At 51.0% G+C, this 25341-nt stretch overlaps 1 protein-coding gene across 1 annotated transcript in view; it reads right to left on the bottom strand.

Moving 5' to 3' along the window:
- Positions 1-5938: 5938 nt before the first annotated feature.
- TNRC18 (trinucleotide repeat containing 18) overlaps positions 5939-25341 on the bottom strand; it is an 88231-nt gene continuing 68828 nt past the window's right edge. The window contains exons 18-30 of the mRNA XM_065411812.1: positions 21942-22175; positions 18276-18718; positions 17098-17262; positions 15863-16004; positions 14824-14941; positions 14221-14296; positions 13595-13703; positions 12378-12494; positions 11752-11916; positions 9338-10605; positions 8275-8511; positions 7568-7642; positions 5939-6922 (exon numbers count right to left, since the gene is read on the bottom strand). Coding sequence (XP_065267884.1) covers positions 6716-6922; positions 7568-7642; positions 8275-8511; positions 9338-10605; positions 11752-11916; positions 12378-12494; positions 13595-13703; positions 14221-14296; positions 14824-14941; positions 15863-16004; positions 17098-17262; positions 18276-18718; positions 21942-22175 — 3356 coding nt within the window. The 3' untranslated portion in view covers positions 5939-6715. The remainder of the gene's footprint in view (positions 6923-7567; positions 7643-8274; positions 8512-9337; positions 10606-11751; positions 11917-12377; positions 12495-13594; positions 13704-14220; positions 14297-14823; positions 14942-15862; positions 16005-17097; positions 17263-18275; positions 18719-21941; positions 22176-25341) is intronic.

Here is a 25341-nt window from a genome sequence, read left to right as displayed (position 1 = left end):
AGCGCTGGCTGTTACTTGCAGCTTCTGAGAGACGGCTACGTCTGGCTCCTGTTAGGAAGTTACTGTGCTAATGGTTCTTTTCCAATGCTGAACTGGGAAAGCCAGTGAGGTGCAGCCACCCTGTGTCATCACAGGTACTGAAAATACATGTGCCTTGGCCAGGAGGTAGTTGGGCTCAGCAGGGGTGCATGGCTCTCCATAAGCACCGCTGCTTTCCCCAGCTTTCTGGTAGAAGAGCATCCAGCACAATCCAGCCTTGCAGTTTCTGCAGGAACAGCCCAGGCAGCAGACACCCCAACCCAGACTGGGGGCACTGCAGGACCAATGCACATTTCCCCCAATACCCCTTTCACCTTGTTCCCCCTGCCCAGTGCAGAGGCTCCAAGCAAGCCAAATATTAGCTTGGGGGCTCAACTTGTCCAGGCTAACTCACTCCTTTCCCCACCTGGGGTCAAGGCAGCCAGGCCTGAAGGTCACTCTTGTTCCCTTTGCTCCAGCCACCATCTCCTTGGCTATAGAGGTGCCCTGGATTACTCCTTTGACTGAGAACAACCAAGGAAGATGGTTCCGTAGAATCTCAGGGTTGGAAAGGACCTCAGAAGGTCATCTAGTCCCACCCCCTGCTCAAAGCCAATCCCCAGACAGATTTTTGCCCCAGCTCCCTAAATGGCCCCCTCAAGGATTGAACTCACAACCCTGGGTTTAGCAGGCCAATGCTCAAACCACTGAGCTATCCCTCCCACCATCAGGAGCCTGGCACTGATGCTCCTGCAGTGGCCCACACCCCATTCATTGCACTGCTCCTTCCTCTGCATTGCAGGCATCTACCTGCCACCCCCAAAACCTGCACGTGCCTCCTCTCTGCTCCCCACCCTGGGAGCGATGAGTGCTCCAGATGCAGGGCAGAGCATTCATCAGACTTGTGCTCAGAGCCAGGTTTGTTGGGTGCTGTGTAATTAGACCATTGCACTCCTATGGATGCCCTAGGGAGGGCCACTCAGAGAGGGTGTCAAACTCAATCGCCTAAATCTGGCTGTCACAAATCCACAACAGATCTGTTTGGCCGCTCTCAGCTAACCCAGCGTAAGGGTGTACCAAAGCTTGACGGCACACTTAAGAGACAGCGTGGACTGAACCCAGGACCATTAGCACTAAGACTGCATCTCTCCTAGATACCTGAGCCATTGGCAACTGAAGCAGTAGGATAGCAGCTTACGGAGTAACAGCACCGTGTGGGATAGTATCCTAACCATGTCATAGTAGGGGCGGTTCTGCCCTGTGTCCACCCTTGGGCTATGCTGCACCCTTGAAGGTACATTGCCCTCTGGGTATCTCACTTCCTAGTGCAGCTCCTTGAGAGGGTGGCTTCTGGGAGCCCAGGGGAACGGGAGGAGGTCAGTGTGGTGTGTCTTACTGCTTCTAGAAAACATTCATTCCGAGTCCCAGAAGCCACTGTCCATTGGCCTATCCTCACTGTTGGAAAGAGCAGAATAGCAGAACACCGCCCCTGGTCTATTGGGACTCACCGGCTGCAGAACAAGGGCTGTGGTGGAAACAGGGCTAGTTCATTAAATTTCCATGGACCACCTTTCACCTCTGGCAATGGTGACAGAACCCAAGAGGCTACTTCGAGGTGCTGCAGGTGGGACCTGATGAACAGTGGCAGGACGGCGGGGGGGAGGAACTTGCATTAGGACCATAAGATATTGAAGAAGGATCGTTGGTGGAGGTCTGCAACAGAAGGACAACTTTCACTTCGTCCCCCAAGCCCCAACAGAGTTGGACACCCTGGTCTGGGCTGAGACACAAGGAGATGACAGGGGAAATCCAGCCCTCCTCTCCAACAAGCTAGTGCTGCAGAACAGTTGCTAAGAGCAACCTCTCATCTTTGAGAATGCTGGGGGTGAAGTAATAGTGTGGGGGGGGGAGAGAGAATCCATAGTGTTCTCTCCCCTCCCCCATAAATTACACACACAACACATTCGCAAAGCTGGTTTTCCATGTACAGAAAAAAATATCCAATTTGGCAAGTTGCTACAGATTTCCATGTGCCACTGCCATCAAGACACTGCTCATGGCAAGGGGGTGAAGCCTGGTAGCTTGCCTAGTAGCATTTGGAGATGCAGAGGAGAGAGGAAGCCAACCGAGAGCCTGGCCTCACGGGTTCTCTATGGTCCTATTTTCACCCAGAGGTGTTTGAGATGGCTGAGTCCAGCGAGAGGTGCCTGATGGTGATGACCCAGCTGGTGGCACCTGCCTGCGGCTAGCAGCCAACACTTGGCATGGGGAGTAAGGGATGGGGATGGAATGCCAACGGCAGAGCAAAAATCCTCCATAGAAGGAGCTAATGGCAAAGGGTCCTGGACTATTCCCGTTTACCAGGCAGTAGCTCCCAGGACATGGCCCTGTCCAAGTATATGGGGCCCAGGTTGGGAGCAGCCCAAATTCCATTGTCTGTTAGAGTGCAGACAGCATGGGTGCCTTCGGGCGCAGCTCAGAAGCTGCGTTAGGAGAGGTGCATATGAGTCTCGAGCTGGCCCAATACAGGTATACACACCAGTGTTTAGGAACCACTTGGTCTATCGGCTGCTCCTTGGTAAATCTCAGTGCGTAAGCAAATACACGGACATGGAGACACTCTGTGTCGAGCCCACACCCCCATCTCCCCAAAGACAATGAGCACAATTTTAGCCATCTTTATGAGAATGCCGTCTCCATCAAGCAAAGCAACCTGTGTTGGTCCCTCAGTAGCTGTTAAAAGCACAGTTCTACACGGACAAGTGACTCAGTAAAAACGGCACCTTCTCACTCAGCAGACCTGCCCTCCTGTGTGCATTAGAGTCAGCACATAGGACTGACGCCTCAGTTAAGACACATGCTTTACTGATTCAGAGCGTAAACTAACTTCTCGCTGCCTCTTACCTCTGCCGAGCCAACACCGCTCGGAGCCAGCTGTGGATTCTATTCCATATTGAGATGTAGGGAACAGTCAGACAGATGCAGAGTCATTCACACCTGTGCAGAGGAGTGGGCTGGCTGTAACTCTTGCCATGATTTGGCCTGCAGGACCTTTATGAATGGTGTTTATAGGAGAAGGAGAGTGCAGCTTGGCTGAGATCCGAGGCTGAGGTTGCAGTTGGAAGAGACCCTCTCTCTGTTCACAAAGACTCAGGAAAGCACTTAAGCATGCGCTTAGTTTTAATTGAAGCCCATGGGACTTAAGCACATACATAAAGGATTTTCCTAAACAGGGATGGATTCAAATATATGTGCGCTTCCCTGGAGTGGCACCAAACGGAGCACATGGGACCAAGAAGTCAGAGACAAGCAATCAGGCCGAGGGTACCACTTTTACAGTGACTGTTTGGAGCAGGAGGGCTTTCACTGCATTGCAGAGAGTAGACAACTCCTGCCTCCCCACATGGGGGGGGGGGGGCGTAGAGGGGGCACAATCTAATGGGGAGGACACGTGACTGCCCCATGTATCTCCTCTGCCCAGTGACACCCCCTCCCCCCCCGTGCCCAGCCCAGGGCTGCTGCGTTCTGCCCACCCCATGTTACCTGTGGAGGGGGAGGGGCTCTGTCCTTCTCCTGCTGCGCCTGCCCCCCCACCCCCGCCGCATGTTCGGCTGCTCTCCCAGGCTCAAGCCGTCTGCTCAGGGTCGCTGCTCTGTGCAGGACAGCAGCTGCCTGAGAGAGCCTGGCTGGGGAGGTGACAGCAGCAACCCACTCCCTGCCTGGGCTCAGCTGCCGGGAACGGGGGCCAAGCATGCGGGGGGGGAAAGGGAGGGTGCGCTCTTGCTCGCTCTGCCCCTGTCCCAGGCAGCCAGGCAGGGATCATAGAACTGGAAGGGACCTTGAGAGGTCATCTAGTCCAGTCCCCTGCACTCAAGGCAGGACTAGGTATTATCTACACCATCCCTGACAGGTATTTGTCCAACCTGCTCTTAAAAAATCCCCAATGATGGAGATTCCACCACCTCCCTAGGCAATTTATTCCAGTGCTTAACCACCTTGACAGTCAGGAAGTTTTTCCTAATGTCCAACCTAAACCGCCCTTGCAATTTAAGCCCATTGCTTCTTGTCCTGTCCTCAGAGGTTAAGAAGAACAATTTTTCTCCCCCCTCCTTGTAACAACCTTTTATGTACTTGGTGGCCCACTGCTGCCACCTCCCCAGCCAGGCTCTCTCAGGTACCTGCTGCAACAGAGCAGCGACCCAGTGGCCAGTCCCACCCCTTCCGCTCACAGCCTGGGCCTGGCTGCCATTTGGGGCGGGGGAGAGGGAGGCAGGCACTTGACCTCGCATGCCCCCCGTATGCATCGCTGATCCACAGACGATAGGTGACCACGACGACAAAAAAACAAACAAACCACACAACTCTAAAAAACAGGACAAAGAAAGATGCTTCGTTTTTTCCAATAGACTTTTTTCTTTTTTATGAAAAACGGTCACACGGAATTCTCCAACAAACATAATGCCAAAAAAAAAAAAATTAAAAACAAAAACAGAAAACAAACGACAAAAACCTGGCTCTCCTTTCCTCTCGATTGTCTGAAAAATCCTTGTGTTCCATAGAAGGCATTGGGCAGTAAGTGCTTTCTATTTAACATTAGCATAAAATCTCTCTCTCTCTCTCTCTCTTTAAAATTTGCTCACACAATTTGCTTCTATAAGTACAGTACACTTTGTGTGTGGCTGTTTGTGTGTGCCTGTTCCCAGATCATTTACATTCACAATCCAACTGGAAATAAAAAATAATATTCTAAACGTCAGACTGTGTTCTTCTTTATAATTTCATAATTTTTTCACAGTTTTAAAAAGTTTATATTTTTATATATATATATTTATATTTATAATTAAAAAGTCGAATCCATTTAAAGACTTATAATACAGAAGGGTTTAAAGAGTCTTTTGGTACATTAAAACTGTACAGTTTAGAAACATTAATATCCACCAAGTCTTGGTGAGCCGCGGGCTGGAGCAGAGGTGGCCGGGGTTCAGCACCATTGTGGTTCTTTTAAAGTATGAGGGATCATCTTTTAGGGGGTGCCCCTCTGCTCTTCCCATAGAGGCTGCAAGTCTCTAGTACTCAGATAGTACCATGGCAGATAGCTAAAAATCTGTCCTTGTAAGTATCTCTCCCCTGGAGCTTTGGGTGGGTCACTCTGCTCCCATCCACGCTGGAACAATCTCGGTGCCCTAGAAATATGTAGTGCGAATCGGTTAGCTGCAAAGATCAGTGCATCTCGTGAGATTTCAGTTAAGTGCAAGGACATTGCGCCGTGGCCTTGTTCTGCTCCACTCCCCACGCTCCCTGCGTGCTGCCCGGAGAGTGTATTGGTGTTCCGGGTTGCAAACCTGGCTTCCTGAAGCAGCTGCTTGAAGGCAAGTGGCCAAAGCTGAAGGCTCAGGCCTGTGAGAGATCAACGAGATGGGTGGGCCGGCTGCTTGGAGGAGGGAGACTGACTGCTCTCAATGAGCCCCGGGGTGACTGTCCACATGGACCCATTAAGCTGAATGGCCGCTCCCGATGACAGCTTGGTTCTGGCTCCCACTGTGGATATGCAGCATGCGTCTCCTGCACGGACACTCCTGGGGGCAGTTCTCATCTCAGGGAGCTGTGTGTCCTTCTGCTTGAACTGCAGGAGCCTCACACCCAGGGCGAGTGCAGCCCCCCTCAGCTCCATGGGAAAGCTGAGGTGCTGCGCCTGTGTGAAAAAGCAGTGATGGGCTATGGCCTCCTTCGAGCCGCAAGAAGGGGCTTCCTTGTTTGTGAGCAGGTTGCAGCAACTTCCCCATTCATTTCACCTCCGGAAGGGAGATGTTTGTTCGTTACCCTCCACCCCTGTGCCCCCCTCATGGATTACAGCCCTCCCCTTTCCCTTCCTCCCTACCCCCCCCCCCCCATCACAGACATTTTTTCTTTTTTTGGATGAATCTACTGAGTTAATCAATTTGTTCAATGAGAGATTCTGTTCTCTCCTTCTACCCAACTCCTCGTAACCCAGAAGGGACATTAGTCAACGTCTCTGTGTCCAAGTGACTCCATTCCTCCTTGGCTGTCCACTCGCATTAGCTCTCCATTAGGTCCCAGACAGCAGACTTAGAAGAAGGGAAGCTGATTAAAGGTGCACCTGCTGTTTGAGCTGAGGCGCTTAGAGAGACACTGCTCCTTTCTCTTCCACCTCATACTTTCCAGAAAGTCATGTGCAGTTAACAAGGAAGGAGCTATAAGGAAGGAGGTACAGATACCCTGAAGGCTAGTAGGTGTTCTTCCAGACAAGGTCATCCTCTGAATTTTTCAGGGGGTCAAGCAACACAAAAGAAGCCTCCTCTGTTTTGATGTTATTCTGCTGGTTCAGGGATCTGAGAATCATCGACGCTCCAAGAGCAGAAGGGGGAAGGAAGCAGCTGGTTAATTTTGTCTAAATTAAAACCACCCCGTTCATCCAGAAAACGATGGGGTCCAATCTCCAATGCTATCCCAAAGGCATCTTCAGAAAGTCCTATGGTTGCTTCCTCCCCACCCTAACTTTCTCTCTTCTCCTTTTGAAGACCTGTCCATAGTGCGACACAGAAGTCACGAGCAGGAAAGAAATAAATCATGTTGTCCGAACAGCATGTCCTCAGATTCGCCACGCTCCTCTTCCGAAGGGAAATCGGAACTCTCCAGGCAGATGGCACATGTCCCTGAATTCCCTCTTCCTAGACAGTCAGCAGATGACTGGGACGCCATCTGTATTGAAAATCATGCCTGTCGTGGGCTCGTACGTCCCTGCTAGATAGTACAGATCCTCACTGTCCTGGTATTTCTTAGTCTTTAGCATCTGCTCGTACTGGTCCAGACCAACCACCAGACACTTATGAGAAATGGTCTGGACATCATTTTCATCCACATGGGAGGACTGGTACAGTGCTCGCTGCATTAGAGGAATGGGGGGGTGGGGGGGAGATAGAGAGGAAACGAATCATTAGCGGACACTTCACACCACTTAGAACACACCCCTTCCCTACAGGTTAGGTGCCCCAGGCCACAGAAGGACCTGAGAGCTACACACAGGGAGTGAAAATGGTGGGATGCAGAAGGTGACACCTTGAGGTTTATTTGCTACATCCCCACAGTGAGACAGGCCACCAAATGGAACTTTGTGAAGGCTTTTTCCCCCAGTTTCCCCCAGTTTCAATCAAATCCGGTGACTCGGTTGCCATCTTGCATGTTTCTCAGCCTCTCTGTGAACCTCAGGATCAGTCTGGCGACACTTTGCCAGAATTTAAATGAAGTAAAAACAAAGATGAGCCTGAACGACAGGGCTGGTGCCAAACACCACTGAAATCTGGGGATGTTCACATATGGATCTTTGCAAGCTACCTTCCCCCCCTGTAAGATGCTCTGCCAAAACCATGGACTTGGGTCTGACACTCATCTCAGCATAGAATTGAACCAGATCAGATGGCCTTTACCTCATTAACATTTGTTGCTCCACTTATAAAATCAGAGCAGTCAACAACACATCACAAAACCTTCTCCAAGGCCTGGCCTTCTGCCATCCGCACCCTCATCTTACCTCCATGAAGTCCTTCCTCTGGTTGGATGCCTGCAGAGTGGTAGATAGGCTCCTCCCAGATTTCTGATCCCAACGCTATGCCGAGAACAGTCAGCCAGGAAAAATGGAGAGGGAGAAAAGTTAAAGCAGGCAAGTTAGTACCTTTCAAAGGCGCCTCCCTCACCAAATAAAGATGTGCATTCCCACAGCCTACATCTTGACCTTGAGTCATCAGCTTAAACAGAACCCGATCTTTAGAGCAACCAAGCAGCTGCAGCTCCCAGTGATGTCAAGGGGAGCTGTGGGTGCTCGGCACCTCTGAGCATCAGGCCCACACAGCCTGCCCGTACACCAAGGGCTTCCTCTCACCCTTCACACACCAGACAGCAGGAATAAATAACTTTGCTCTGTGCACCCTGGGAACAAACAGAAGTTTGATGGACTCATGCAAAAGGCTGCTCGTTGTGTTTCCAAGTTGTGTCTTAGAAATATAAAAACCACCTCTCCGTCTCAAGTGGCTTTAGAAACCCCAGGCATGTCCACCCACTAATGACTTTGATCGTACAGAATCTCCATGTTCACCGTTTACTGGTCACAAATGGAACCAAATTATATTTTGCACTTAGTCAAAAACTATGAAAGTCACCCCTCCCCTGCCAGGATGAAGGTGTGAGGGAAGCTTTGCAGCGTGGCCATTAAACAGGGTGGGCAGCGTTTGGTCGACATACCTTGCCTTCGTTGAGCTTTTTTCCAGGGTTGGTTTCTTCTGGGTGGTAAAACCACTTGACCCTGACTACCATGTTGTTCCCCCAGGACTCCCACATACTCTGGATCCGGCCGATGTAGGGTAGGTTGGGCCGGCCAGCTGATAAGAAGACCGCGCAGTCTCCAATCCGGATGATCTCCTTGCCACGGACAATGGCCTTGTAGAACAGCTTCCTGGCCTTCCCTTTCATTCCTCGTCTCTGTGAAATTAGGAGTGCAGAGCTGAGTGAACAGAATATTAGGTACAAACCCAGTCTCACTCATCCCCCCACTCTGGGATAGCTTGTGCTCCCTGCCTGCATCCCACTATGGATAACTAGAGCACCAACAGTTATGCTCTCTTGTTGGGTCAGCCCAATGGTATGGCAAAGCAACCTGAGGACATCTCGACAGTGAGTGGGTCCAGATAAAGCATGTTACCTTGGAAGATATGGTGAGTTGCCCCTTTTAAGCACCCCCTGCTGGCTAACAAAGAGAACAGCACTGATGGGAGGCATTTATCCCTTCCTGTCCAGAGGGCCAGTGACACAGCCGCAAATGTCACAAAAGAAATCGAATGGTTAAAGGGTGAACGGAGAACCCCTTAGTGAGAAGGGAGTGGGGAGTATAGAGTGACCAGATTTCAGTGGGGTGTCGCTCCTCCAGAAACAAACCAACAACGCTAAACCTAAAAGCCTCAACGCACCTAAAGATCGTGTCTCTGTTTATGGTTTCAGTACAGGACAGAGGGGCCAGGCAGTTCCAACAGATGGACTGCAGCTGCTCCGGGAGGGTCTTTCCGGAGGTCTGCTGTAAATCTGCCTGAAACGTTTTTGATCTTCTTCCTTACTGCCTGGAGTAACCCCCAGTAACAAACCAGGTTGGGAACGCACCAAACCTCACCCCCGGGAGATGCCTTCGCCAGCCAGGAAGAGGGTGGGGATGAAACGGCTGGTTTGGCAGGGGAGGAGGCAGAATAGAAAGGTGACAGGGATTATGAAAACAAAGCTCAAGGGCCAAAAGACCTAGCCGGAGAGCTATGCTCACCTGGGTGGGTTTGCCAAACCACTTCCAAAGCTGCCGTGCAGGGAGGAAGGCAGCGATCTTGGGTCTGTTTTCTACCGAAGGCAGCCTCTGCCGTTTGGCAAGCTCCTTGGTCGTGGGCAGATGGATCCCCTCCCGCTTTTTGGGCCTGCTCTTGTTGCTGCTCTGCGGTTGCTTCTGCTGCGGCTGCTGTTGCTGCTGCTGCTGCGGCTTCTGGCCTTGAGGGTGAGAAGACACGCGGGATTTTCCTGCCTGCTTGGTCTGCTTCGGAGTGACAGCCTGCTGGACTGAGGAGCTCGGCTGGGCATCAGCCGCCTCCTCATCTGAGCTACACGAGGAGTCTTCGTCCGTGGTGGAAGAGGAGGAGGAACTGGAGCTTGATGAAGATGAGGTGGATGATGCTGATGACGAGGATGAGGAAGAGGATGAAGAAGAGCTGCTACTGCTGGAAGAGGAGGAGGAGGAGGAATTAGATGAAGACAGAGGGGTCGAAGCTCTGGAGCTGGTTGAGCTGCTGTCCTGAGCTTCACCTCCGTTCTTCTCGGCTTCCTCTTCGCCCTCGGACTCCGAGCTGCTGCCGCTGCTGTTGCTTTCAGTCTCCTCCGTGGCCGTCGCGGGGGTGGTTTTGACTTCTTGATCCTTGCCTCCAAAAGTAGAAGTCGAAGATTCCCCCTCTGCTGCTTTAACCCTTGACGATTTCTGCTTGGCTTCACTGCCCAACGCAGCGGGGTAGCCCAGCCCCAGGACACTCTTGCCGTCCCTCCTGCTGGTCAGGTTTGACCCCTCCAGCATCCTCATGGCCTCCTTTGTTTTCTTGGTCTTTGGAGACATCACCCCTTCATGGTCCAGCTTGATGAGGATTTCATTGTCCAATTGCTTTCTCTGAGCCTTGGCTCCCGAACCAAACTCCTGCGACTCCTCGGCAGGCCTTCCCTTCTTGGCCTTGGTTTTCCCGGAGGGGTTGTCGTTGGAGCTGAAGGACCCCAGCGCCCCCGGGAGCTCACTGTAGGGTTCCGTTCCAAGCACATTGCTGAACGCAGGAGGCTGAAAAGAAGGCGGAGGTGGGCTATGGAGTTTAGCAGAGATCTTCATTTTGCCGGCTTTATTCCGTTTTTCCTCTGCAGGTGGGGGAGATACTCCTGCTGGATTCTGCTGGCTTTTCCTTGACCCCTTCACACTTTGCTTGCCGAGGCAGACTGTCTTCTCTGGAGCAGAAGGGAGGTTTGCTGAAGAATCTCCCTGGTCTGTCTCTTCCGGCAGGACTGCTTCTTCTGGAAAGGAACAGAAAGCAGATAGATAGACTGAGAGATGCAAATATCACCCATATGACATTTTCAGTAAGCCAGGATGGACTCCCTCAAGTCACAACAGTTGCTGAATATTCCCTGCACGTAACTCCGGAGCTGAGGCCCTGGGTGGGGAGGGGGATTTAAAGATTTCTGCTCTTCCTTCATGGCTTGCTTTTTTACCATACTGTTCACTCCAACCAGCGACCATCTTAGCAAGGCCCTTTTTGAGGACTTAATAAATAATACAGGCCAGTATGTCTGAGGCTAACACCGATGAACTGCTGACCGCTATAAAGAGGGCATGCTATGAGTTTCCTCTATCACAAACCAAGCTGAGAAAGCACAATCTAGATCTCTCCACTCTATGCGATACTTACCGCTGCCCAGATACCGTGCCTTGAAATACAAGGTGAGATGGTGGCTCATTCAGTAGCATAATAGACTTAGCATGAGCCAACCTCATGACCCTTCTCATGCTAGCCATGTCCTGGGAGCAGTGCTGAGAGGGCAGCCTTAGCCTCTGGAGGCCTCACCTCAGCCACTAGTTGCAGACTGCTCACTTTCCTAGCTGTAGGCAGAGCGCTGCATCCATAGGGTGGTGGAGCAGCTGCAATGTTGAAGCTCCTTTCCCTCCCTCTGCAAGCTCAGCCATTGGACCTGTTCCACCTCCCTACAGGTGCAGCGCTCTCCCTGCAGCTAGGAAAGGGAGCAGCCTCCCAGCGGGTCTGCAACTCATGCCCACAGATGCGCCGCTGAGAAAACGGAGTGGAGTTTCCAAATCTTGTTTGCAGCACTGAATTCAAGAACCCCAGCTGGTAAATAACTAGCTCTGTAACCAACCAAATCCCATGAACAAACTCCTGCAAGAAGGAGAGAAACTCAGTAGCTGCTCAAGACTTTTCCTGAACTTTGGGTTACAGTGCTGGATGGAAGCCGTCTTCTAGGGAAGGATTAGGAAGTTTAGCAGCAAAGACCAGATGCAGACCTGCACTAGTGCAGGTTGGGTGTTTGCAGAACCACCTAGGCAAAGGGATGCTACTCTAGGAAAAGAAATGCTACATTTCCAGATTAAACAGTTGGCACAAGGACTCACCGAATTGCACGTTAAAACAGGGTGAATCAACATACCAGCTTTCAGCTTGATGCTTGGCTTTCTCCCACGACCTTTGCCCTTGGCCACTGGCTCCTCTGACCCTAGTGTACTGCCCTCTTTTCCTTCCCCAGCATCCTTGCTGGACTTCCGGCTGCGGCGCTTGGTGCTGGGCACCAACAGGGCAGGGGAGGGCTCCGCACCTGTAACAACAAGTCACACAGATGAGCAATCCTGGTGTATGCCTGCCCACTAATAAAACCAAACCGCGCCAAAACTGCACGTCTGAATTTTCAGCAGCAGCCATTAAAAAGGAGCTTGTTGCTGTCCCCAGATTTTCGCTGGCATCACACAATGCCTATGAAGGATGCACATGAAGTGCTATTGGGAAACTGCCACCTACTAACGCCAGGCAGACAGGGATTCACCCCATCACCCCTTCCAACACCACAGCCCTAGAAAACTCAGTCCTGATCCGCAGAGCTTAGGACACAATCCTGGAATAAAAACAGTCGTGAATTATCCCTGGAATCTTACGGGATAGTTCCCTAGCATGGGAAATCTCCCTTTTGAGCAGGTTTAAAAGGAGGCTGCTCATGGGCAAAAAGACCAGGGCTCTGGGGGAAACCTCATGCAAGAACCCAATTCAGGAGTCCAGACTTACACTGGATCTTGTAGTCAGGTGGTAGAAGCCGAATATGAGACAGGGGGATCCGGCCAGTGTCCCCATCATCAAATTCCACCGTTATCAGATCCCCATCCTCCTCCAGATCAAGGGCCCCTGTGGTTTGAGGGGGAAGAGATTAGAAAGAGAGGACTGGGAACACACTCAGCTAGAACAGTAGAGAGGAAATGGGCCAGACTCTGGCACTTGGAAGTTATGACGGATGGAGGCAGGGCCAGTTTCAGAACCTGCTACTAAGCCAGACCCATTTGGGGCGAACAACCTGTGATCCAATTACACACCCCGCCCTCAAGCGCAAAACTACTCTTTCAACACAGTCATCCCAATAGCTTAACCACATGATTCCACCCCACAATTCCATTCCATCTCTTTTCACGCCTATTCACTCTTCGTTTGCACTGATGTCCCTTCATTATGGCCTGTCCAATAGCCTCAGATCCATCTCTGACTGGATTTTATCACCACCCTTGGCTACCGTAGGCCACCTCTTATTCATCTTCCCTCCCAGATAAAGAATCACTGTTTCATCCCTCTCTCCTTGTATCAGCCTCCCCAGTCTGTTAGTCATGTGCAATCCCCTCTTATGCTCCCTTCGGCTAGTGCACTCCAAGGGCCACTTTGTCATTTGTGGCCACTTTCCAGGCCAGTCAATATTAAACCACGTGACCAGGGCATTGTGGGGAAGCAGGAAGTGCTTTGCAGTCAGCTCACAGCCCTTCCTACTGCTCTCTTTACAGGCACTTTTTACGTCTAAGATTTCCGAGGACGAATGGAGTCAGGCACTCAGGGTACAATTTTCAAAAGTGCCTATGTGACTTAGGCGCCTATGCCCCATTGAAAGTCAGCTGGACTTAGGCTCCTATCTCACTTATGGGCTTTTGAAATTTTTTATCCCCCCCTCCTAGGCTTCTGTTGAATTTCAATGGTATTTAAGCACCTAACTCCCTTAGGCCTCTGTGAAAATCCCAGCATAAGTGAACAGTAATATTGGCCCACAAGGCAGCTGTGATGATTACATACCACAATGGGGCTCTTTGCAGAGTCAGGCACTACGCCAAGTAAGGAATCTGGCCTGGCAGGGCTTTCACGACAGGCTTTGGGGCTGCACTGTACTAGTCCACTGATTCTCCTGAAGTTTTGTGCTAAAATACTCCTGGCTTGTGAGCGTAAGAGGGACAGCCATGATATGCTCTTACCTCTGACCACGGTCCCTGGGTAGAGGCAGCGATACTGCTGGCTCCAGTAGGCGGCAATTCTTGTTCCTTCAGGCAGGAACCTCACGGAGGTCGGCTTCACGTCAATAATCTGTTTGGGGTGGGACAGCAAGTTACTAACCCACCTCAGGCCTCCATGATCTTTTGTCCTCCACACTAGTGTTTCAGGAGACTGGCTGTCAAGACCTCCCCAGGGAGGACTTCCTTCTCCACCAGGATTCAAAGGTGCCTCTGCTGAAGGCTGCAGAGCAGGAGAAGGGTGGCCTCTATAGGAAAGGGTCCCATTCCTCCACGTGATACAATGCAGGACAGCGCGGAAGACTCAAAGTCCTACAGTCCCTGGCAGGACAGGCCCTGGTGTGTGTTCGCCCAATGCCAGCGATGGGAAGCTGAATCCACAATGCCGGGAAGGGAATTACATTTGCCGAGGCACACAAAGTGATCTGTCTGGCACCTGCTGCATGCTGATGGGGCACCCGGGGCCGGATTGGGGGCACCGCTGCAAGCCGCAACTACCCACCAGCCAAGGAGGGATTTTCCTTTTGCCTCCCCCATCCCTGATATGAAAATCACATTGCACATGTGGCGAGTAAAATGGCCCAACTTACTGCTTCCTGCAGAAGCTGCTCCAGACAGTAGATATGGGGACGATTTCCCCTCTCCCCTTCCACCACGACTCGGTATCTGAAAGCACAAGACCCCATGGCATCACAAGGTATCAGAACTTAACAAGAAGGACCCACTGTGCCCCAATAACCCTTCCCTGGGCTTAGTTCCTTCCCCAATGTCCTGCCTTCTCCAAGCCCTATCATCTTCCACCTCAAAATCCCCAGTTTAGCCAAGGCTGTTTAACAGGAGGCTTGAGGAATTCACTGGTAAACTAGGGTAGCTCATTATGGAAAATTCCTCCTTCCAGCCAAACACAGCCACTGCCCCCAGCTTTGCAGCTCTCAAGAAACATCTGCAGCTCATCGGTATCCAGCTTGCTTGGCGCAGAATCAGCTGTGCTGGATCACACCCCAGGTGCCAGAAAGCACTGAGCAGACCCCCCCCGGCTGGGTCTCTGGTGGAGCTAGGACTAAAACCCCACTGTGCCCGAAGGACAGGGCAGCAATACTGTGCGTACATACAGCCCAGGGGAGCCCCCAAAGCATGCGCTATCCCCCCCGCCATAGCAGGGTTCATCAGGGAGAGGCTGCCATTTTACTCACATGTCAGGTGAGTGCACGGTCTTCACGTGTCCGGCATAGAGCAGCTTGTCATCCATGGGAATGAGGACACGCAGCCCGTCCTTCAGTTCATCTTTGTCAATGATACAGGAGCGGGGGGCTGCAGGACCACGGAGCAAGACATGGAGTGAGCGGCTCCATTCAACACAACAGAAAGGGGCAGATCCCATGGGACAAGGGTCTGGTAAGAACCAAAATAGGCCATTCCACAGCTTTCAACAACACCCGCCACTCCCACTGGCCTCAGTTAGACTGTCAGCTGTTTGGGGCAAGGGCTGTCTTTCTTTGTACAGCTCCTAGCACAATGGGCCCCTAGGCACTTCGGAGATACCGTAATAATACCAATAGGCCAGCCAAAACCCAGCACCTCGTAGAGATTGGTCTTTACCTAGAAACCTGTAGGGGTGCTTTAAAGGAGTAAGTGGGTGGCTCTTTACTGGCTTATGGTTCCTAACGAGGGGCTAACGCACAGAACAAAACCAGTCATCACTGGGCTCTAGTCGGGGGAAGGGTAAAGGCAGATAATGCAAACCCCTTTCTTTCAGTTATGATCATATCATTCCCAGGTGAATGCAGCGCAGAGACCCTGCCTGATTCTCCAGGCAGCCCTGCTATTGGGCCGGCTTTGCAGCTGCACTGACTGAGGCACAAGGAAGGTCCAGGGACTTGTTGGGGGCCAAAATACTAGTCAGTGGTTCAAACGGGGATTAGAACTCATAGCCCTCCTGGGACCCAGTCCTTTGTTCCAACTGCTTGTAAGCACAGCCCGCCCCAATGACTGATGGCGCGCTCCTGCGACTGCTGGGCAAGGCAGGTCTGGCCTGTGGAGGATTCAGGGCACACAGAATGAGAGCTGTGCTCCTCATCAGAGTGGAGCAGCATCCCCTGTATAACATTGGGCAGGCTGCTCTTTATCCAGCTGGGAAAAGCTCATCCAACTCCCCCATCCATTGCTGCCGAAACACCAGACGTGTTTAGAAAAGCTTCCCCTCTCCCGACAGCGACAGCCTCCGGCTCTCACCTGGGGTAGGCGCCCGCTCTACAAGCATGCTCAGGGGGAGATTCTCGTCCTCCGAGAAGCTACTGTCTTGATTGGGCTCGAAGTCCTCTTCGGCTGCCATGCTTTCCATCAGCTTGCTGACTGCACCGCCCTTCCCTCGGTTCTGGAGAAGGAAACAAAAGAGCACATCAGAAACCTCGGCCACATCTGGTATCGAGCCTCAGGAGCCATTTTAAAAACCCTCCTTCCCCAGCTCTGCAGTTTCCTTTCTAAGTGACCCCCATTAGACGTGGAAGGTTCCATGCTGAAGGCCAAGATGCAACATCCCTACCCCAGCCCCGACTCTACGCCCGCCATTCTCCCTCCCGGGGTAAGTAACCTGGCCATTCAGGACACAATGTAATTAGGACGCAGACCGCCTCAGCGTGAACCACCGCAGTCAGTGGGCCCTGCCAATGCCGTACCCAAAGTGACAGTTGCCTTTTGGTAGCTCACGGAGTTCTTTGCTTTGTTTATTTGCTGTGTTTATCCCCCACTGCTGTCGTCAGCCGAATGAGGGCTCTGAGAGCCCTTTCCTACATTCTAGCTGCATTTCTTGACCTGCCTGGACATTAAAAGAAATATTGACGTGCCGGGTCCGTCAGAACAGAACCAGGCAGCCGTAGGACTGGCCTGAGATACTTGTGATGAGAAACGGAAAGAACGGTGTTTCGGCTGCTGTGGCAGAGTCCGACGGGGTCCCTTATAACCTGGAACTGGTGAGGAGGGACTCCCTGGGGAAGGTGGCAGTTCAGTCACCACTCCCATTCAGTCTTGAACTCTTGCCCACTGGTCCAGCAACACCCCTCAATGCTGCCCTAACGCGGCCACATTCTTCCGGGGCACAAGTGGAATTTGGTTGGCAAGCCCACTCAGTCCTGAGCTCCCTGAACTGTCACCTGGATGTACCTTCCCTCGGGCCCGAGAAAAGTCACTAGATGGTGGTGTTCTACATTCATCTGAGTCTTTAGGCTTCCTGGCAAGAGGAGAACTTGAAAGAAATAAAGTCTGTCTTGCCTGTAGGGGTGTTTCCGTACAACCCTTCCTGCCCCAGCCTCGTTAGCGAGAACACTTTATAGTGCTACCAACGTCCCAGCTCCCAAAAGGGTGTGTCTGTCTGTCTGTCTTCCCCCCTCACAATGCAATATGGCAGGAAGGAAGCAAAGACCCAGCTGCCTTGCTACAACCTGACTTCAATCTGTGGAGTCAACCCTCACCTCTTTCTTCACCTCCTTTGCTTTCACCTTGGCTTTACTCTTCTTGTTGGCGCTCAGGGAGTTGGCCAGGCTGACCCGGGCATCGGAGGGGGAGCTGGAGATGCCAGGGGGAGACATGGAAGAGGAGGAGGAGCAGCAAGGGGCCTCTTTACCCTTCTTCCTCTGCTAAAAGCAAATACAAAACAACCCCCGCCCATAAAAAGGCTTGATCAGTAACGCTCACTAGCCAGTTACAGGGGAAAGATGGAGCAAAGGGGAGAGCAGCAGTTCGTATTCAAACAGAGACTCCAGCCACGACGGGGCAGAGCCCAAGAGGGCAGCTTGCCAGACTCTTGCACTGTATTGAGGCTCTCCCTGCCTCTCTGGCACTCTGCGTTCAGCATCGACATTCCAGCGAGAGCTTTTCATTATCCCAGCCTGCACCCCCCGCTGACCAATCCTTCCTCCAGAACTGCTGGAAAAGGACCCCACCTGATGTCGTGTCACAACTTGTCTAATTCTTCCCATAAGCCAATCTCCCCAGTAAGCGGTAAATAGGCCAAATTGGAGCCAAAGGAACCTAATGCTTCAGCAAACTGGTTAGCACGTGATTGGGAAGGGAGCACAGCTATTCCCCGAGAATGTGAGGATCTAGGATGTCACTGGGCTAAAGGCAAAGCGCCTCGAAGGCCATGTGATGGGCGAGGGAGGCAGAGGGGACCAGACCGGGGGAGACTTGGGGGCGAGACAGGAGTTTTCCCTCTGACTGCAGTACACGGTTTCCATGGTGGAGACAGAGCAAATTTTCCAGTCCCCAGTTTTACAATGGGGCAGAAAAAGGATTGCACGGCTAGCCTGGGGGTTACATCCTGCCCCATTGAAGTCAATGGGAGTTTAACCACCACTTCAGCAGGGACAGGACCTCCCCCAGAATCCCTAAACCAAGGTCCGGTATAGTCAGGCAAGAGCAGCTAGCCTGCTCCAATGTTAAACTGGGCAGTAGTGGATAAAGGAAGCTCCTTTATGGGCAGCGGGGAGGGTGTTTCCATGCAGCAGCGACCAGCTGCTGAGATGAGATGGCCATTAAACTCACCTCCTTCCAGGTGCCAGGATCAACAGAATTAACCTTCCAGCCCCACTCCCCTGCAAGTCAGTCATGCCCCCGGCTGTGTGCCCCACCCCAGCAAAGCAGCTCCTACCTTGCTCAGCTCTTTCCTTTCCTTCCCTTTGCTCCCCTCCTTTTTGGGACTCAACGGTGCCCCCTTCCCGCAGCGGCTGGGCTTGGAAACAGGGGTGGAGCTCGTTGGCGTGCTGGGCGTTGGCACGGATGAGGAAGTGTTGGCGTCGTGGAGGAAGATGCGCTCGCTCCGGCGCCGGTTCCACAGGTCGTCGTCACTCGCCTCCAGCCCGAACTCGAAGCTCAGGTCCTTGGTGGACTTGAATTTTTTCAGCTTCCGGCCTTTCTCTGCCCCCATTTTGGCTTTGTCAGCGCTCCCGGGGCTGGGGTCCATGCTGCTGGGTGCCTGGACGGGGGTAGCGCTGCCTTGTTCCATCAGCCCCTTTTTCCCACGCAGTAGCCCAGAGGGAGATTTCTTCCGGATCTTTATCTCACTCTCCGAGTCGGTGTATTCAAACTCCGTTCCTAAATACAAGGAGGTTGAACCATCAATGCACAACTTTGATAAGGGTGGGCTGGGTCTGACCCAGCGTCCTCTGGCTTTGATGCCGGACTTTACACTTGCTCCGCAGAGCATGGCCAAAAATCCCCAAGAAAATCCACCCTAGTTCATTGCACAGAGCCACACCAGGAAATAGAAGTGAACTCCCCAGAGGGGACAGGGGGCAAGAGGAGATCTCTCCTTCTCATCGTTCCCCCGAGAGCGCTGTGAGCAGCGAAGAGTAAGGAACAACCCCCACCGCACCCACCAACGCAGCATCGCTCAGAATTAATGACCATTCCCATCACTTCCCCCTTCCTTACCTCCCAAGAGCCACATCAATCCACATTTCCCAGCCTGCTGCCTGTGGGGTATGCCTCGCCACCCCTAACTTCTCCCCGCAGTCACAGAAAAGCCTGCACTCATTTTAACAAGTTACAGACAGGGCCCAGTATGAAAGGGTTTGGTGGCTGACAGAAAACAGAAACTCCTCCTGCGGGGCAAAGGCTGACTCCCTTAACGGCCGGGCTCCTCACACAGATCCACTTGGCTATGTTGGGTTAGGATGAAATGTTTTATTAATTAAAAAACCCAGCTTCAAGCGATGCTTTCTGATTGGCCAGTGAGAGCAGAGGGGCCCTTCTATTGGCTCCAGTAGTCACTGTAACGTTCAGAAGAGGTAAATGATCTCTTGCACTTAGCAAGTGGAAATCCCCTCCCGCTGTCCTCTTCCCTGTACCACAGCAGAGACCTGAGACAATATCTGGCTGAGGTCCTTTCTGGCCCCCATGACGGCAGTATCCGAGCAGCTCATGCTCTTTGAGGCATTCATCCTCCTGTGACGTAAGGCAGTGCTATTATCCCCATTGTACAGATGGAGAACTGAGGCATGAAGACACGATGGTGACTGGCTCAAGGTCACACAGGAAGGCTGTGGCAGAGCAGGGAATTGACCCCAGGTTTCCTGAGTCCTGAGATAACATCCTAACCTTGAGACTACCGTTTCTCCCCTTCCTGACATTAACAGTTCAACCCTACCTCTAGTCCCCAGTGAAGTGTCATCAATTCCTCCAGTTCTCCTTCTCTGACAAACACACAAACAATGAATGAAGCTGCTCCAAGGCATGAAATTGGGATCAAAGTTACCCCATGTTTGTGTGAGTGAGAGAATGTCACACGCACACACACTCTCTCTCTCTCTCTCCTTCACTAGCTAAAAACCAATGTTTTGCCTCCCCCTCTCCCTCAATGAGACATTCCAAACATGCTTAGGAAGAGTGCAAGGCAAAGTCAGTCAAAGCAGGCACTGGTTGAAACGAAGGATCCATTCATAGTTATGATATTAACCCTCCTTTTTATTAATACAGATTAGACAAGTTCTAGACGCTCTGGGTTTTAAGAGGGACAGGTTACGAGAAGCAGTTGTGATAAATTCTTCACGGAGGCTACTGGAACAAGTTGGCAAAAGCCTAATCTAGCATGGAAATGGTGCTAAAATAAGCGGGGCTCCCAGGGAAGACATCATTTTCCATTATGAAGCATGCCATAAATTCCATTATCATTTAATAAATATTAATAAAGAGTTTATAAATGGAACCTTTATAGATCTGGCTGCCTGAGAAAGATGTCACCCTGGGGTACCTTTGGCAGCACGGTGCATGGGGAGGAAAAGACGAACGTGGAAGACAGAGACTGCAGCAGACAGACAGAGAGACACATGTCCACCAATCTGAGTGCACAACATAGTGTAAGGAGCTTCTGAGTTCCAGTCTGATAACGACTCCCTCTATGGCTTTGGACAAATCACATAACTTCTCTGCCTCAGTTTCCTCATCTATAAAATGGCCTTGTTTCATTTTTTAGTTTTTTTTTTCCCCCTCCCTCCTTTCTTGTTTTGTGGGTCTCCCCCCACTACATCCCAGGACAGGAAAGTGACAGGAGAGAGCTCAGGGAGACTGGCAACACACGTTCTCAAGGCTGAGCTGGGTGCCGAAAAGCAAAAGAGGAGAGAGCCTTTGTCTGGTGGGACGCAGTCCTATTATTCGTGAGCTGCTCCCATGCTGACTGCATTCAGAGCTTCCCCGGGAACAGGGAGGAGGTGAACTGGGGCTCAGCACTTTTCCTTGTTCCAATGTCCCCTCTGCCCTGCACCAGTCGTGCACACTCCCTGCGCCCTGAAGGACCCACTATCCAGGCAGCGAAACGCTACCTAGAAGGTCTGCTGCCACCATGGGGCTTCCTTCAGCTGCCTTTGCTGCTTGCCCAGGGAGGTGGCACTTTGGGCTCAAAAGTTAGTGGAGTAGCATGTGTGCATCTGAATCCCAGTGATCCCACAGCCACGCCGGGGGCCCTGTCTCTGCGGACCTGCTCTCCGCAACCCCTGGAAGTCAAGAGGAGCCTTTCCATTGACTTCAGTAGACTGTGGATCAGGTGCAGACTGCAGCACACAGCAAAGATACCATGGCCTGTCCAGCAGGCACAAACTCAGCTCCTTGCCACGCGCACCCTGAAGGAAACCTCACCGACCCATCCTTAATTACAGCCACACAGGCTTCCCCTCCTCTGCCCTCTCGCACTGTCATACAAAGGGGCAAGGGGCTGTCAGAATGTAACACCATTTCACTCATGTGTTCAGCACAGAGATGGGGGGTAAGGGGGGGGAAGAGGATGACAATCCAACACACCCTGGGGCCCCAACAAAGAGAAGCCAGGCAGTGTCAGTTTAGAAGCCCCAAGGAAAGCCACTGATGCAGGCAACCAGCAGCAAACAACTGGATGCACTTTGCCAGGCAATGTGAGGTTTACTCTTGACCACAGTGGGTTGCTATCCCTCTGTGCTGGTGCTCCCCCTGCAGAGCCATGACGTCTGGGCACACTGGCCCAGCAGCCACCACCAGATGGACTGGAGCCCACCCACCTCTCCAGGGGCAGTGGCCCTGTAAGACAACCCCAGTGTCCTCAACATGGGTGCTTCAGTATGGGCCTAAAATAGGGGGAGAGATGCAGGAGTGGGGAGTTGTGTGTGTGTGGGAGGAGGGGTTCTGCTCCCTCTCTTTAGAAGCCATCACTGAATGAAAACCTTGAACCAATATTTCCATCCATGATCCTCAGGTCCCCCCCACCCGCACCTTCAGCACAGGGGGGACCCTCCACTCCCATGAGTTCTCTTCATCTTGTACCCAACAGCCCCCTCCCCATGGGACTTACCCATCAGACTCTGCCGCTCTTCTTTCTTCTTCGCTTTTTGCTTGGCCTCCAGCTGGATGATGGAAAGAGGAGGGGGGACAATGGGGCTCGGCATAGCACTAGCAGCAAACCTCGCTAGCAGTCCCAAACCGCTCTCATCCAGAGCCGGGGACGAAAGCCTGTCGTTGCTGTCCATCCCATAGTCCTCTGCTTCCTCCTCTTCCTCTTCCTCTTCTTCCTCCTCGGAGCTAGAATCTAGCACGCAGAAAAAAGGAAGCCCATTACAAATCTAATCAGGTTTCCACTGTCCATCCTTCAGCCCTGGTGCATCAGGTTGCAGCTTCCCAGCAAACAGAGCGCCAGGGTTTCTATCACTGTAAGCCTGTGGCGTCCTCTCTTACGCTGCAGAGCCACCCAAACTGAGCTAGACACCTTAGACCACGGAAAACAAGAAAGTGCTCGTAGTCACAGAGCGTATAACTCCTCACCTACTAAGACTTGCCTGGTAATACCAGCCTTGTTCAAACAGGTGCACACGGTAGCATGCGGTCAAAAAAACAAACAGAAAAAAACCCCACAACTGAACCCATATGGGGCAAAGGAGGGAAAGAGAGACTTAGGCGAAGGTTTTCAGATTTTATTATTACTTTTTGCCTCTCCCTCTTCATAATGAAATCCTTTGCTTTGTGACTGCACTGGAATGGCTCTGTAACGGCAACAGAGCTCTCCTTCACTGAAGGGGAATACAAGAAATCAGCACGTGCCCTGGCAGGGAGGGAAGAGACACACAGAGCAAGACAGAGACAAAGACAGAGATGGCAAGACGGAGGCAGGGATGGGGGTGGGGTATCAAGAGCAATGAAATTTGAATGCTTAAGACAAATAATTGTGGATGGAGAGAGGCATAAGGGAAGAGAATGGCAGTTCCTAAGGGGTAATATTTTCAGCAGATTGCTTTGGAGCTGGGGCATGAGCCGTGTTCCACTAACACATGGCATAAAACTTTCAACATATGCCCCTTCAGGCCCAGCCCAGTAATGCAGGATCAGTTGCAAGTGGGCATGAGTCCAGCTTTAACAGGACAAATCCTTATGCAAACAGACCACCTGAGCTGATACAAGTGGAGGGCATTTTGCTTTGATCTTTTACTCGATGGGGTGTGTGTTGGGGGGGAATTAGGGGAGGATTGCACACTCAGAAGCGTGCATCACTCTCTTCCCTGTAGCACATTCTTGCTAGTTAGTCTGTAAAGCAGCTTGAGGGTGATTAGTTACTGAATGTGTGATTCAGTAGGTACTGGTTAGAAAGGAATCTCTCTGTATAGTTAATTGCAACAAAATGGATCTGGTAAACCTATTTAAGAGCTCTAGTTTAAAAGGAGAAATGAACTGGGATCCTCAAGAATGCCCAATTTCCTTCAGTAGTAGGAATGTTATTTGCACCATCAATGTCTAGCTCTCAGTTCCCTATAGGCCAGTGGTTCCCAAACTGGGGTTCGTGAACCCCTGGGGGTTCGTGAAATGTTACAGGGGGTTCTCGGAAAAAAATTCCCTAATGGCAGACAGAGCTGTCCCTAGGGACCCCGGGCAGCATGGGGCCAGCAGCCTGGAGCCACTGGACTTCCACGAGCTAAGCAGATCAAAGCAAGCATATCTATCACACTGAAGAGATTTAAACTTCAAGATTCCTTATAAGAAATGGAAAGGGAGGTGGATATTTTTTGCTGTTTTTAAAATTAAATAGGAAGCTAGTATTGTTTTTTTTTAATTATTATGAAGAACAAGTTTAAGCTTTGTTGTAATGTGAATTGTTTGCCTGGACTGCTCAAGACCTGAATGCTTGTGTAGGAGGAACTCTTTGAGTTGGCTTCTTAAATACCTTCATGATGTTTCACATCTGATACTCCTTGATGAAACATAGGAGCCTTGTCTTATAACAGGCTTATTCAAAGTGATACAAGCTACGAAAGTGAGATATTGGAAGAGTGTCGCCATTTTCATAATGTAATAAAAATACTGTAATGATAAATAATAATAAATAATAAATAGTGTGTAATATGCATGTCATAAAAACAAATTTTATATTTCCCAGATCACTGCTTTTATAATTTATACTCAAATAAAGGAGAAAATCCCTGGAAATATTCATTTTTAGGAGGGGGTTCGCGAGACTTGACATTTTAGTGAAAGGGGTTCACAGGTTGTTGAAGTTTGGGAACCACTGCTATAGGCTAAGGTCTTTGCATTCTGAAAGACTACCAGCCTAGAAATCAAACCATAATCCCCTTTCAAAGATGAACTGAACAGGAAAACATTTTTCCTTCCACTTGTGCCCTCTATGATATAAACAAAAATGGTCTCAATGTCCCCCTCCTCCCCAAACTCCCCCCCCCCCCAAAAAAACCAAAAGGTTATTTTCCCCTCCCCCTTGACTTGCTTTTTAACCTTAGAAACAACAGGAATCCAGAAAACAGTTTTGCCTTCCCTGTTTTTACTGGAATCCTGTCACTCACCAGTTGAATGTGCCCGATGAATTTTTCAGAGAGAGCATGTGTTAGGAGTTAGAGTTAAATAGCTACTAACAAATCAAAGAATTTTAGATCACTAAAAATTCCTTCCCCCTTTCAGTTGCTCAGTCTTGTTTCTTGGGGTGTCAAAATCCCACTAGTTCTACAGTCCTACAGCAAAAACAGGGAAATCCGGACCTGGTATTTCTGACATTAACACCATGCAAGGTAAAGACCAAAAAAAATTGGGGGAGGGGGTGAAATAAGAACACTTCCTAGTTTTATTTCTCACTCAGAAACAAGCAGAAAGGGGCACTACTTCTATTCCTCTGCATTTCAACTTTTAAATTAAAAGGCATCCAGATCAATGAGACAAAAGTTACCCGCATAAAGAGAGCCAGAAAGTTGACTTGCATTAGATTAGAGACACTCCCATTAATATGGTGCAGAAGGACACAGTCATAAATCCTGACACTGACCAGCAATCTCAACTCTTCTTCATCAACTGAGACCTGCCCTCCTTGCAAAAGTTCCCACAGACTAAATGCCAGCCTGCAGGTCCCATGATATTTTCATGGGCAATAAAAGAAAAGCAGAGATCACCAAAAATATGTCAACTAGAGATGCCCCTTTCCCCCCCTCCACACTACACACTGTTTAGTACATTGGCCAATGGCCCATCTACCACAGAAACTCCCATAGTGGAACTTTGCCCTCGCTGTTGTATAGTCACATCACCAACCGTCTAGTACTTTAGGCCTATGCGATGGGGAGATTTCTGTTAAAATGGCTGTAATGCTGATGCCCCCCGTGTCTTTTGGATTTCCTTAAATCAGGGAGACTGGTGTTTGTCCCTGCTTCGTTTCCTAGCCTGCCTACCTTCCTTTTCCCTCTTACACAACCCCTGGGAGGGAC

The sequence above is a fragment of the Emys orbicularis genome, chromosome 10 (assembly GCF_028017835.1).
Source record: "Emys orbicularis isolate rEmyOrb1 chromosome 10, rEmyOrb1.hap1, whole genome shotgun sequence".
Lineage (NCBI taxonomy): Eukaryota > Metazoa > Chordata > Testudines > Emydidae > Emys > Emys orbicularis.
This window is presented reverse-complemented; position numbering and strand designations above follow the sequence as displayed.